We start from the raw sequence: 15,706 nt of genomic DNA, 5'->3' as shown, positions 1-15,706 counted from the left end.
TCCAGCAGCTTTTATTAATTTATTTAAATGAGGAAATTGCTTGTGCTAGTGGCTGGCTGCTACTAGCTGGAACAAGAGGAAAAGCAACTTTTAAGTTCACCTGGGTCTGCGCTCAGATGTTCAAAACGAGTGAGACACACAGCTTCAAAGCACGGCGGCTTTCAGGGTCCAACAGCAGTCAAAGCTTCAATAAGACATTTATTGCACATACAACTTAGAACACATTGGACTACAATAAGTGGCGATTGTAAATTGCCCTAAAATCCTACTCTATCCTGCCCAAGCTATTTTTAAAAGAAATAAAATAAGAACGGGATTACTTGATGTCGTCTTCTCTGAAGCAGGGGAGAGTGGGGGAGATTTGTTACGCATCCGTAACAAACTCAAGGACGGTCGGCTTCTCCTCCTTTGGCACAAGGGGAAAAATATGACGGACCGTGAGCAGTCGACTGGAGCAAAAACAAAGAGGAAAATTTCGTCTCCTTGGAAAACCTCCGTGTGTTTTCCTTGAGCTTCAATCGGAAGGATACACTTACTGGTCTTATCCCAGTAAGCCTTAAGCTCGTTGAGCTTCTCACAAGTTTGGCCAGTGAATAGAATAGAATGAATGAAACCCACGTGTGAGTTTCTTCTCCAGAATGATGTGCGCCTCTGTTGCGCGGAAACAGCGTCTTGGTTTCCTGTGGGAGAAAAAGCAATGGTGCAGCGTCTCATGTGTTGTTATATAGGCCACTGTGACATCAGAGCTGCGACGCCCACTTCTTGTTAACTGCAATGCATGCTGGGAGTTGGATTAGCAGATGATACTGGGAGGTATAGTAGCAGACGATACTGGGAGGTATGGTATCAAACAAATGGTCCAACACTTTTAACAATGGTTTTCTTCCTGCCACTCTTCCATAGACCACATTTGTACACAACTTTACTGGGCATAGCTCAGACATAGCAGTCAGGTGTTGCCCATGGAATGGGCTTTGTAAACATCTCTTTCGTAGTCTTTCTAAGAAGTGGCATGCCTGCCTGCCCTCCAAGCTTAACTTAGAAGCGCCCCTCTCTACGCATGCGATCCTGTGGGGGGTCTTTTTGGTTCCCAGGTGAAAAATCCTAATTTGCCTTATTTCTGTTGCAGTAGAAAGCTTCATCAGTTATTTAGAAGGAAAGTTAGATTTACTTTTTACTTTTACACAGATTAACTTATTTTGTTTTATTCTAATTTTAATTCTAATTTTGACTACCTTTTAAAAGTTGAATTTTAGAATAAATAAAAAAAAACTATTTTAGAATTTTAAAAGCAATTGTTTTAAGGCTTGCTAAAAGAGAATTATGTCACTGTCTCAGGAGAAAGGTGCAGGTTCCTGCTGACTTCCAGGGACTCCGACGGCAGAAGTCCTCTGGCTCTCTAAAACTCCTTAACAGGGGTTAGACGCTACAACAACTGATTCCAGGCGGTACCGAATCTTCTGACGCTCAGTGTCCTCAGAAGATCAGTCAAGTAAAACCCCACGTCTGACACCAGCTGTTAATGGAAAAAGCAAAATGCACCTTAATTAATTCACTTAACAAGGAGAACAGTGAGAATCAAAGTGGCACTTTTATTAATTTTTGCAAGAATTGAGAACAGCCAGAGGATACAACAAAATCAGTGTCTCAGTCTACCCGTCCTGCTGAAGACAGGAAAACACAGACTTTTTATAACCCTTCACAGACTGAGAAAGTAGTCCACAATTCATAGATAAAACAGACCTTGAGCATCAGATATCTAAAAGAGGTCAGCATGATGTAAAGCCCCGGAGAGAAGAAAGGTATCTTCTCTTGGGTAAACAATCATATCAGAGGAAGGTCCTGCATTCCAGGCGTCTCTAATGCCACTTTTCCACTGGCTCGATTTGGCCCTACTCGAATCCACCCGGCTCGCTTTGCGAGCGTTTCCATTACAGTTTTTTATGTAGTGGTACCTGCTTATTTGGTCCCTGCTCCTGAGCAGGTACGACCGGGGTTTAGTCGTGACTACATGTGACTTGTGCCGGAGCAGGTCATACACGTCATTTTACCATTAACAGATCATAAACCATGCCTGAAGGCCGACAGAAAAGAAAAAGGACAAATCAGCGTTCTGAATTACATGCAGGCAGAGCGATGTATTTAATAACATCTTAAATCAGCTGATCACACAAAATGTCAGCTGTTCAGAGGCACAAACATTTCCCCCTAAACGCGCAAAACAAAACCTCCATGAAACAACGTGTTTGGTTTGGACAGTTATTGACGGTCCTTCAGAGAACCAGCGTCTGCAGGAGGATTGAGCAGGCAGAGAGCAGCTTCCCGTAATCAGACTGCCTGCATCTGACCAAACAGGAGGACGAGCCCACTGAATCTGCGGAGCACGGATATGCAATATCCAACCTAAAACTAACTTCGAAGGTCAAAAGTCAGCAGTTTTGTGCTTTTAAGTCCTTGTCCTCGTTATTGCCATGGCTGAGACAAAAACCTTTACATAAAGCCCAAAATTGTAACTTCTTCAGGCAAACTTTGGAGCTTCACCATCCAGACAGCAGCGTTTCTCCTCTCTGCTTCTCCTCCCACACCCCCCCTCACATCAGAACCCCTGAGCCATATTTTATAAGTTCTGGTTGGGTTGTGGTCCAGATAAATATCCTAGTGGATCATTTTATACATAAAAAACATAAATAAGACATTCTTGCATATACATTAATACAAATGTTATCAATATTTAGTTTATTTATGTTTTTATCTTCTATTTATTTTTTATCATTTCACGCAGATTACTTTTAATGTGAATTAATGTAACACAGTAACTTTAATAGCAGCACAGTCGCTACACTCATGGCTGGAGGCGGGGCTTCAGTCATTATAGCTTCAGTCGACACACAAAGTAAAACAGATACTAAACAGGATGACCTATTTACATTTTTCCACTATCAGTCGTTATACAGAGGAATGTCAGTTTTAATGATAGAACTAGAGATAAATATAGGGAACTCAACAGAAAGGCGAGGAAGGAAATTAAATTGGCCAAACAGGCATATAAAGATAAAATGGAAGTCTTGCTGGGAACTGGTAGCTCACGCATGGAATGTTCGTTAAATACATGATTGAAATGCAGAACAAAAATTGTGCAATCTCCTTAAATGGCCAAACTGACCTGGAGCTCCCTAATGAACTAAATTTGTTTTATAATCGTTTTAATAATAATAATAATATATTTATTTATAAGCCCCTTTCAAGACACTTAAGGACATTTTACAAAAATTGGCCAACAGTCAATAAAATCAAACATTAAAAAAGTTGAATCAAATCAAAGTGCAAAAATAGTAAATACATGTGAGTAGAGTTAAGAAAGGTAGGCCAATCTAAAGAGATTGGTTTTTCAAGCCATGTTTTGAACAGTGAGAGAGAGGTGATGTTTCGTTAGTAAGGGGGCAGAGAGTTCCAGAGTCAAGGGACAGAGCGACTGAAGGCGCTGCACCCGATGGTGGTGAGGCAAGCTGAGGATACAGAGAGTAGAATGGAGGAGGCTGATCTGAGGGAGCAGGGATGGAGACATGTAGATGGTCAGACAGATAAGGAGGGGTGAGACTGTGGATGGCCTTGAAAGTGAGAAGAATATTTTTGAAAGTAATACGAGTCTAATTTGATCGTGAGCCAGTGAAGCTGCTTCAGGACGGGAGAGATGTGATTGTAGGAGGGGGGTTGGGTGATGACCCGTGCAGCTAGGTTCTGGACTATCTGCAGCTTGTGAAGGGATTTATTGGGGAGACCTGAAAGGAAGTAGTTACAGTAGTTGATCTGTGATGTTGCAAGACTGTGGATATGGCAGTAGATTGAGGTGTGAGGGAGGGGCGGAGCCAATTGATGTTGCAAAGGTGAAAATAACCAGAACGAGTGACACTGTTGATGTGAGAAGTGAAGGAGAGTGTGCTGTCAAGGATGACACAAAGGCTCTTAGCACTTGATGGTTTTAGCGAGGTGTCTGGTTTTAGAGGTTCGGTTCTCAATTCAGCACAGAACTATTAGCATTGACAGAGACAGAGTCTTAAAGCTCTTTCGTGGGATTGAAGAGAAGAAAGGTTTGGGACCTGATGGTATTGGAGGTTGTCTTCTACAAAACTGTGCTTTTCAACTTGCAGATTTGTTTTTGCTATGTTTTCCAGACGTCCTTAAAACGGCAGAAGGTCCTTAGTCTGTGGGAAGAGTCAACAATTATACTGGTCCCATACTTAAACATTTCGAAGTCACTTAATGATTTCAGACCAGTGGCTTAGCATCTCTTGTTATGAAGGTGAACATGGCGCAGGACAAACTGTACCCCCTCTAGTTTGCTTATAAGCTAAACAGAGGTGTCAATGATACACTAGGGACATTTTTACACTTGGTTTTTAAACATCTTGAGGGAACTACACCGCTGGTCAGACTTCGTTTTTTGGCTTTTCTTTAGCTTTTAATTACATCCAACATCATATTTTAGCACATAAATTAAAGACCCTTTTTTAATATTGATAGTGTTTTTATTTCTTGGCTAACCGAGGGGCGACAACTAATCAGAGTGAATAGTGTTTTATCTGAGCCCCTCTTTTCTTCTACTAATTCTCCCCAGGGCTGTGCCTTCTTACCTCTTTTATTTGTTTTTACACACTAATGACTGCTAGAACCATCAGAGTGGACACAACATTATTAAATTTGCTGATGATTCTGTAATTGTGTCTCTTCTTAGCATAGAAATCTCTAAACATGGCTTGGTCTAATATTAATGTAAATTAAACGAAAGAAATGTGCATAGACTTTGGATAAATCGTCACATTGATTTCTCCAGTAGTGATCACCGACCAAACAGTGGAGGTGGTACCACAGTGTAAATACCTGGGAGTACTCATTGATAAAAAACTGGGTTTTGAGTTGCAGGTAGATTGCGTTGTAAAGAGAGTGCACCAGCGTATTCACTTTTATCATAAGCTTTGTACTTTTAATGTCAGCCCTGTTTTTATGAAGATGTTTTGTTCTTGTTTTATTGAATCTGTTTTACCTTTGCTTTTATTTATTGGTACAGGTCACTTTCCATCAAAACTTGGAATTGCCTGCAAAGTATTGTCAAGGTTTCCAGTAAAAGTGCTGGCATATCTCTTAATTATTTGAGTGACCTATATAATTCCAGGTTGTAAGATGAATAGACAGAAATACATCCTTTATCCCCACCTTTATCGGGGGGGTTCGCCAGTCCACTTTAAATCTCTGTCTGCTTGAAAACCTGGCAGAGAGGCATCAAAGTTTGTTGTAATCAGAACTGTGTCTTCCTCACCCAGTAAACAATTCTGTTGCATGTTACTTCAAATCATGTCTTCTGGTCTGTGTGTTCAGAAGATCTTTCTTCATTCTTGTTCAAATTGTTATCCGCTGTTCTGTGTCTAGATAAGTAGTGTCAAATTTCAGACGTGTCTCTATTTTAGCATACCTCACGAAATAATCTCTAGCAGGACTGTCGAAGTTAAGCCATTTGATTTAGGTTTGTTGGATCAGGGGCATAGCCCTCAAGTTGCAGGACGACGCCTTTAAGGACTGGAGTTTGACATCCCATGTTGAGATCCTATCTGCATGCAGTGTTTGTTAAAAAATGTTGTTCATGTCTGGGCTGCATTTCATCTATTCCGGGACCAACCTATGTCTTGTCCATGCCAAAGAGGCATTGTTGCACTAGCAGAGAAGGAGGCCTGTATGTCATCAGAGCCTTAACTTGTACTATTAATGACAATAAAATAAAATTTTTATTTACCATCAAATGAACGATCAGTTTTCATCAACACAAAACATTGATCAGACATCTAAGCATACAGGTCCTTCTCAAAATATTAGCATATTGTGATAAAGTTAATTATTTTCCATAATGTCATGTTGAAAATTTAACATTCCTATATTTTAGATTCATTGCACACTAACTGAAATATTTCAGGTCTTTTATTGTCTTAATACGGATGATTTTGGCATACAGCTCATGAAAACCCAAAATTCCTATCTCACAAAATTAGCATATTTTATCCGACCAATAAAAGAAAATGTTTTTAATACAAAAAACATCAACCTTCTAATAATCATGTACAGTTATGCACTCAATACTTGGTCGGGAATCCTTTGGCAGAAATGACTGCTTCAATGCGGCGTGGCATGGAGGCAATCAGCCTGTGGCACTGCTGAGGTCTTATGGAGGCCCAGGATGCTTCGATAGTGGCCTTTAGCTCATCCCGAGTGTTGGGTCTTGAGTCTCTCAACGTTCTCTTCACAATATCCCACAGATTCTCTATGGGGTTCAGGTCAGGAGAGTTGGCAGGCCAATTGAGCACAGTGATACCATGGTCAGTAAACCATTTACCAGTGGTTTTGGCACTGTGAGCAGGTGCCAAGTCGTGCTGAAAAATGAAATCTTCATCTCCATAAAGCTTTTCAGCACATGGAAGCATGAAGTGCTCCAAAATCTCCTGATAGCTAGCAGCATTGACCCTGCCCTTGATAAAACACAGTGGACCAACACCAGCAGCTGACACGGCACCCCAGACCATCACTGACTGTGAGTACTTGACACTGGACTTCTGGCATTTTGGCATTTCCTTCTCCCCAGTCTTCCTCCAGACTCTGGCACCTTGATTTCCGAATGACATGCAGAATTTGCTTTCATCCGAAAAAAGTACTTTGGACCACTGAGCAACAGTCCAGTGCTGCTTCTCTGTAGCCCAGGTCAGGTGCTTCTGCCGCTGTTTCTGGTTCAAAAGTGGCTTGACCTGGGGAATGCGGCACCTGTAGCCCATTTCCTGCACACGCCTGTGCACGGTGGCTCTGGATGTTTCTACTCCAGACTCAGTCCACTGCCTCCGCAGGTCCCCCAAGGTCTGGAATCGGCCCTTCTCCACAATCTTACTCGTTGATTCAGATGATTAGGTTCATAGCTCGTTTAGAGACCCTTTTAATGATATGCTAATTTTGTGAGATAGGAATTTTGGGTTTTCATGAACTGTATGCCAAAATCATCCGTATTAAGACAATAAAAGACCTTAAATATTTCAGTTAGTGTGCAATGAATCTAAAATATATGAATGTTAAATTTTCATCATGACATTATGGAAAATAATTAACTTTATCACAATATGCTAATATTTTGAGAAGGACCTGTATATGACGTTAATCCTGATGGTTGTAAGAATAAGGTATTTTAAATCAAAGGAGTGCCATTAAGCATCATAGAAACACAGAACATATTGTTGGGAACTCTAAACATGATATACCTTGAAACGTTCTTATAAACATTCAAAAGGGTGAACATTGAATCAGATCCTGAAATCACACTAAAATGACTGGACAGCAATACAACTAAATTATTTTAAGATCATTCCCCTAGGAAAAGTTGAGTTAAGACACCTTGGTTGACTTATGAGGAAGAATCAACTCAGTAGCACTGTAAGAAGGGATGGTTATATTCATGTCATGAAATAATTGTCTAATGATCCTGTGGAATGTGGTCAAGCCCTAATTAAATGTAGATTTCATATTCCTAAAAGGTGCATATGAAATGGATAAAAAATAAATCATCTAGTTCACAATTTTCAAATGACATTGAACAAAGCAAACTTTGCTCTACAAAAAGGGAAACTTACAAAAACGTTTGTGAGATGAATTGTAATCTGAAGGATGGAAAACAGTGACTGCCTTTAAAGAGGCCAATTATGCTGCACAATGTAGCAGAGACACTTCATAATAACTAAAGTTGTGCTAATGATAGACACTATGCTTTCAGGAAAATGTGACTGTGATGCTGGAAAATCTGAAGTCCCTCAAGGCCAAACACTCTGTTCTGAGGTCTCAGGTCAGCAAGATTATAGATGCTCAGAAAGAGTCCATGGAGTTCATCAGGAACAGAATCAGCAGGACCAGGGAGCTGGTAAAACATTGCCAGCAAGCTTCTGATTTGGAGGTACCAGCACAACATATTACCACTGTATGCCATTCCTCCTATGTGATGCATCATGTTTCCAAATATGCATGTAATCAACCTGAATGGTTAGTCTAAACTACTGCAAAATGATGTATAGCAGTGCCAGATTTCAGTGGTGTTTTCTTAATTACATTTTATTAACTTTGTAGTAATTCAATATTTTTGGACAGATGTGACTGAGCATGAGATTTCCCTGGAAGAGTTTGTACTTTATACAATAGCATCATTTCCATCAAAAGACCTGAATTGAAAGCCCTGGGTAAAAATAATCCCAGGGAATTGTGTATGTTCTGTTTCCGTTGCTCAGAAAGGCGACAGACCATTTATTTAAATCGGCCAAATAACTTATGGGGTTGTGAAGAAAACTCCACTACATCTTCGGTGTAGCAGATGACATTACTCCTTTACTCTGTTTAAAATCCTATTAAATAATAAACTATTTTTTGTTTCAACTGATAAATAATCAATGATAAGCAGCTTTAGAGTTATACAGTTGATTATTCCTTCCACTATTCCTTAAGTTGCAGAGAATCCATAAGCAGGACAAGTTCAAATCATATTTTACATTTAATTCTTTACCAACATGCTAGAGTTGTTGCCTTACAACTGCACGATTAATTTACAATAACTACTAAACACTGATTAACACACTTATTTTTCTTTTAAAATTTTTTTATCAGAACATAGTAGCATTTTAAAAGCTACCACCAAATGAATGTTAAACAGTGTACATAACATCACAGTGTCCATACACCCTCATCCAGTGCCTTAAGGAGCATAAGGGGGAAGCACCTTTCTTAGTCAAACAATCAGCAAGTTGTGACTTTGCTTCTGACCAACACACCTCTTTGATTTTGTTTTCTTGCATGAGTTCTTTAATACTCATTATTTCTAATCTTAGTCTATTTTCTGTGACTTGTTTTGTCGACTTTAGTGCGTCAAACAAGGAATGGTTTTCAGTAACACAAGTGAGGGGAAGAGAGTTAAGATCTACTGCACCAGTAGTGAGCTCAGAGTAGACCGTAGCTAAGAACATTGCATTGTCAATACCATCTGACATGGCAAGGGTTTCTCCAGCCAATGTGCTTCTTACCTCACGTCTGATTTTCTTAGATTGCCAAAACAGAGGGGAGAATTTTCCTGTTTTTTTCCATTAGGACAATTAAAGCCCCTCCCTGTCTACCTCTGTCGGAAGATTGCCCAGTGAAGCATCACTGAAGATAACTAAACCCAAGTTATTACTGTGGCCCAAATGTTGAAACTTAAGAGTGACTGTCTCCGGCTTGTGTTTGTGAATCACTTTGTTCACATCATGTATGGACTGAACAGTAGCATTCTTAATGTTGGATGCCAGGCTACATGTGTCAAACATAACATCTGATCTAGTCTGTTTTGCAACCCATAAGATCTGTCCTATTTTGGACCTTAAATGTTCTCTCTCTGTGTCATTTAGTGGGTTATCTCGCTGTACAGCTCGTGATGCCTGTAAATGAACTGTTTGCAGGTTGTCATTGTAACTATGCTGATGCACCTGCACCACATCGTCCAAAGTAGCAATGTGCATCCCCACGTAAGAAAAACTCTCCTGCTCTTCACGTCCCATATAAAAAGCAGACTTGAGTACAGGGAAAACATTAGTTACAAAGTGGTTTGAACCTGCCCAAAGAAAATCATCCACATGGCATGCCAGTACTCCTGTCACTTTAGACTGCTCATTCTGCCAATAAAACACTGCAGGATCAACTTTTGGCATTTTACCACCAAGTTCTTTGACCTTGTTGTATCAGTAGAGGGAAGCATCTGCAAGTCCATACACACATTTCTTTAGTTTCCACTACGCATTATCCACGCCCGCTTCAGGTGGGGGGCGAATGTAAATGTCTCTCGAGAGTTCCATACCCTGCAAAAAGGCAGGCTTAATATCCATAGAATTAACTTTCCAGTTGTTTTGACAGATCACAGCCATCAGCAGCCTGAGTGACTCCAATGCACATGTGGGAGAATCTTTCTGCAACTCTTAAATATTGACTTCTTCAAAACCTCTCGCCACAAGGCGGGCTTTGGGAATGATACCCTTTGAAATTTCTTTCAACGTACAGACGCATCTAGTTGAAACACATTTTTGACCTTTGTCTGTGACCTCCTCGTGGACATTGTTATTTTTCCAGTTTTCAATCTCTTGCTGTTTAGCAGCATCAAAAGAGATGTCTTTGGCAACATCAGCATCTGTATTTTCACATTCAGTGTGAAGGCTATCAACCTGTGACATGTCTAATGCTTGTTTTTGTCCCTCACTGCCATCTGGGTCAAGATGCTGTACATTGTACCAGTTTTCGTATTGCCCCTTGGCTTTCCCTGCTCTACCTAAGACTCTGGCAGTGTGCTGAGTACCATCATCTCTGTTAGTAAATATGACTATCTGACCTGTTCTCAGTTTAATGTAAGTAGAATCTTGAATATTAGTTACATCACCCTCTGTTTCAGTGTTTGTCGGACATTTCTTTCATCTTGCTATGTGCTCTCACTGATTTATTCTTCTCTATTAACACTCATTTCATCATCTGAAGTCTCTGACACATCAGTATGAACCATGTCTTCATTTTCTCTATCATTTTCAGTAACACTAGGCAGTAGTGGTTTTTTTCCCTTTGTACGTTCACTTTATTTAGCCTGGACTGATGTACTCGGACAAGAATCCCACCATGTCTTATGAACACTACAGCTCCATCCTGACCAATAACTACCCCAGGGCCCTTCCATTCTGTACTATCTACTCGCTTGTAGTACACTTTGTCACCTGTCTCATACTTTTCATCTGTAGGCCTCAACTGTTTGCGCAATGCTCTTCTTATTCTTTCTGAGCATTCCACCTCTGTGAAGGCTCTCCTGGAAGCATGTAGTGCTGCTAAGTGCTGTCCTACTCTAGTACTCATAGAAGTACCCTCTAGAGCAGGTAGTTTATCAGTCAAAACAGAAGGGAGATTAGGACTGTGACCAAACAAGCTGATTGTGGGCTATAACCATGCAGATTGATCATACTGTTTTTGGTCATAAGAGCCCAGTCTAGAGCAGTTTGCAAACCGCACCCATTTTCCATTTTCACCTTCAGGAGGATCTCAGTGTCATGTTGCGTCTCTCAAGCAGTCCATTGCTCCAAGGACTGTATCCCGCTGTAGTCTTTGTCTCAATGTTAAAGTTCTCTGCCATGTCTCTAATTTCTTTACATGAATTTGGATTTATCAAGACCACAATAAATTCCAATTGAAGATGTTTGAAACCCCAAAAACTGGCTTATTTTTACTATTTCTCATTTACTGGTTCTATAAGAGTGTCAATAAATTGAAAAATATGATTACATGCAGTTAAAGTGTGCAATTGTAGTGATAAAAATGTATTTCTCAATTAAGCAGGTGTCTTGAAGAAGCCTATTTAAAAATGAGTTTGTTTTTTGAGAGCAGTGTTTTTGGGGCTATGATTGCTGTGACATGTAGTCACAGCCATACAGTTACCTAACAAGACTGCAAAGAAATTATAAATTGTTTTTAATTGTCACATTCATCATTATCACAATAAATACCACAGGAAAATCGTGATAAAATTATAATTCCATATCACCCACCCCTAATGGTGATAAACAGATGAGCTACAATAGATGATCCAGATGCATTCCTCTTGACCAAATGCTAACACCTATTGGCATATAAGCCTCCCTTAAGACTTCCACTCCTCCTGCTTATACATTTTTTTATTTCCACCCCACAGGCATATATTTGAATTAAGTCTACTTGGATAAGTGGATTCAGTGCCAAATTTCTGATTCAGCATTTTATATTTGCTTCACATTTAACAGAGATACTTAGAGAGAAGGTTGAATCTGTAAAACTTTATGTTGTGAGCCAAAAACAGCATTTGTGAGCTTGGACTCAAACAGTTTCTGTTTCTGACTTGCATCTGTGTTACCACTTAATAGTGAAAAGATTTCCCACACATGTTCAACTTTCACTAAACAACTAGTTTTAGTTAAAATTTTGCCATTTTCACTGGAACAACTGGAGGCAAATGTTCCACCACAGGGTTCTTGATTTATGATTTGTAATTTAGTTTTTACTTGCAATATTATTTTTTAAGAAAAAATGTGTTTTATAAGTGAAATAAATCATTAAAGTACATATTTAATGTGGGTATGAGGATGTATTTTGTAACATATTCACAACATCATTAGGAACAGAACTGTTGTCTTTTTTTTGATACTGGAACAGAAATTCAGTCCTTGAAGAAAACTTATAATTTTAAAGAAAATGTTTTTGTAACCTTTTGGAAATGTGGCTTCAACTACACATTCTACAGGGAGAGATGTTTTTGTTTTGTTTTGTTTTAATCCAATACGACTCCAATAAGTGTTTAAGTTTTTGAGCATAAAAGGGCAACACCTACATATTTATCAAATGCAAGACATATTTTTTTAGACTGCAACTTTAACAGAACCATCCATCCATTGTCTTCCGCTTATCCGGGGTTGGGTCGCGGGGGCAGCAGTCTAATCAGAGAGACCCAGACTTCCCTCTCCCCAGCCACTTGGCCAGCTCTTTTGGGGGAATCCCAAGGCGTTCCGAGGCCAGCTGAGAAACATAGTCCCCCCAGCATGTCCTGGGTCTTCCTCTGGGCCTCCTCCCGGTGGGACGTGCCCGGAACACCTCACCAGGGAGGCGTCCAGGAGGCATCCTAACCAGATGGCCGGATGACCTAGCTTCTCACCCTGTCTCTAAAGGAGAGCCCAGACACCCTGCAGAGGAAACTCATTTCGGCCGCTTGTATCCGTGATCTCGTTCTTTCGGTCATGACCCAAAGCTCATGACCATAGATGAGGGTAGGAACGTAGATCGACCGGTAAATCGAGAGCTTTACTTTTTGACTCAGCTCTCTCTTCACCATGACAGACTGGTACAGCGCCTGCGTCATTGCTGACGCAGCACCAATCCATCTATCAATCTCCTGCTCCATTTTTCCCTCATTTGTGAACAAGACCCCAAGATACTTCGACTCCTCCACTTAAAGCAGGATCTCCACCCCCGACCTGGAGAAGGCACTCTACCATTTTCTGGCTCAAGACCATGACCTCGCATTTGGAGGCACTGATTCTCCTCCCGGCTGCTTTACACTCGGCTGCAAACTGCTCCAGTGAGAGCTGCAGATCACGAGCTGATGAAGCCAATAGGACCACATCATCCACAAAAAGCAGAGACGCAATCCTATGGCCACCAAGACGGATTTCCTCAACACCTTGGCTGTACCTAGAAATTCTGTCCATAAAAGTTATGAACAGAATCTGTGACAAAGGGCAAACTTGGCAGAGTCCAACCCTGACCGGAAATGAGTCCGACTTACTGCTGGCAATGCGGAACCAAGCTCTGACACCGGTGGTACAAGGACCTAACAGGCCGTATCAAAGGGCCTGGTACCCCATACTCCCGGAGTACCCCCCTCGGGATTCTCCGAGGGACACGGTCGAACGCCTTCTCCAAGTCCACAAAGCACATGTAGACTGGTTGGACGAACTCTCATGCACCCTACAGGACCCTGCTGAGGGTGTAGAGCTGGTCCAGTGTTCCACGGGCAGGACGAAAACCACACTGATCTTCCTGAATCCGAGGTTCGACTATCCGACAGACCCTCCTCTCCAGAACCCCCGAATAGACCTTACCAGGGACGCTTAAGAGTCTGACTCCCTTATAGTTGGAACACACTCTACGTCCCCCTTTTTGAATAGGGGGACCACCACCCCGTTCTGCCAATCCAGTGAAAATGCCCCCAAGGTCCACGCGATTCTACAGTCGTGTTAACCAATATAATCCTACAACATCTAGAGCCTTAAAGAACGCTGGGCGCATCTCATCCACCCCCGGGGACTTACCACCGAGGAGCTTTTTAATCACCTCGGTGACCTCTGCACCAGAGATTGGAAAGCCCGCCCTAAGGTCCCCAGGCTCTGCTTCCTCAGTGGAAGACGTTCCGTTGGGATTGAGGAGGTCTTCGAAGTACTCTGCCCACCGACCCACAACGTTCCGAGTTGAGGTCAGCAGCACACCCTTCCCACTGTAAACAGTGTTGGTGGTGTACCTCTTCGCCCCCATGAGACGCCGGATGGTGAACCAGAATCGCCTCGAAGCCGTACGGAAGTCGTTTTCCATGGCCTCTCTGAACTCCTCCAACGCCCGAGTTTTTACCTCAGCAACCACCCGAGCCACATGCTACTTGGACTACCGGCACCCATCAGCTGCTTCCGGAGTCCCACAGGCCAAAAAGACCCAATGGGACTCCTTCTTCAGCCTGACAGCAACCCTCACCGCCGGTGTCCACCAGCGGGTTCGAGGATTGCCACTGCGACAGGCCCCAACAACCTTGCAACCACAGCTCTGGTAAGCTGCCTCGGCAATGGAGGTGCAGAACATGTCCCACTCGGACTCAATGTCCCCCACCTCGCCAGGAACATATTTGAAGCTCTCCCGGAGGTGGGAGTTGAGGCTCTGCCTCACGGGAGACTCCGCCAGGCGTTCCCAGCAAACCCTCAAGATTCGTTTGGGTCTCCCAGGTCTGACTGGCATCCTCCCCCATCATCGGAGCCAGCTCACCACCAGGTAGTGGTCAGTGGAAAGCTCTGCTCCCCTCTTCACCTGAGTGTCCAAGACATGCGGCCTCAGATCAGATGACACGACAATAAAGTCGATCATCGAACTGCGGCTTAGGGTGTCCTGGTGCCAAGAGCACATATGGACACCCTTATGCTTGAACATGGTGTTAGTTATGGACAATCCATGATGTGCACAGAAGTCCAATAACAAAACACCACTCGGGTTCAGAACGGGAGAGCCACTCCTCCCAACCACACCCCTCCAGGTCACACTATCATTGCCAGTGTTGAATGTTGAGTGATGAAGTCCCCCACCAGAACAAGGCAGTCCCCTGGAGGAGCGCTCTCCAACACCCCCTCCAAGGACTCCAAAAAGGGTGGGTAGTGTGAAATGCCGTTTGTTGCATAAGCACAAACAACAGTCACAACCCGTCCCCCCACCCGTAGGCGGAGTGAGGCTACCCTCTCGTACCCCAACGTACAGGCGCCAAGATGGGGGGGGGGCAACAAGTATGCCCACCCCAGGTCGGCGCCTCACACCAAGGGCAACTCCAGAGTGGAAGAGTGTCCAACCCCTCAAGGAGACTGGTTCCAGAGCCAGAGCCCTGCGTCGAGGTGAGCCTGACTACTTCTAGGCGGAACTTCTATACCTCGCACACCAACTCAGGCTCCTTCCCCACCAGAGAGGTGATATTCCATGTCCTAAGAGCCAGCTACTGCAGCCGAGGATCAGACCGTCAAGGTCTCCGCCTTCGGCCGCCACCCATACCACATTGCACCCGACCCCTTTGGCCCCTCCCACGGGTGGTGAGCCCATCGGAAGTGGGACCCACGTTTCCTCTTTGGGCTGCTCCATGGGTGAAAGCCTGGCCACAAGGCGCTTGCCAGCGTGCCCCATCTCCAAGCATGGCTCCAGAGTGGGGCCCCGGTGACCCGTTTCTGGGCGAGGGAACAGTTTCCACCCATGGTAATCGTCATAAGGGGTCTGTGGGCTGCGCTTTGTCTGATCACTCACCTAGGACCTGTTTGCCTTGGGTGACAATACCAGGGGCATAAAGCCCCTGACAACATAGCTCCTTGGATCA

The 15,706-nt window shown here is 42.9% G+C and overlaps 1 protein-coding gene across 1 annotated transcript in view; it reads left to right on the top strand.

The window, feature by feature from the left end:
* Positions 1 to 15,706, top strand: part of ska2 (spindle and kinetochore associated complex subunit 2) — a 44,451-nt gene that overhangs the window by 24,294 nt on the left and 4,451 nt on the right. The window contains exon 3 of the mRNA XM_047380084.1: positions 7,796 to 7,972. Coding sequence (XP_047236040.1) covers positions 7,796 to 7,972 — 177 coding nt within the window. The remainder of the gene's footprint in view (positions 1 to 7,795; positions 7,973 to 15,706) is intronic.

The sequence above is a fragment of the Girardinichthys multiradiatus genome, chromosome 11, assembly GCF_021462225.1.
Source record: "Girardinichthys multiradiatus isolate DD_20200921_A chromosome 11, DD_fGirMul_XY1, whole genome shotgun sequence".
Taxonomy (NCBI): Eukaryota; Metazoa; Chordata; class Actinopteri; order Cyprinodontiformes; family Goodeidae; genus Girardinichthys; species Girardinichthys multiradiatus.
The sequence above is the reverse complement of the archived record's forward strand: the minus strand, read 5'-3'. Positions and strand labels throughout refer to the sequence as shown.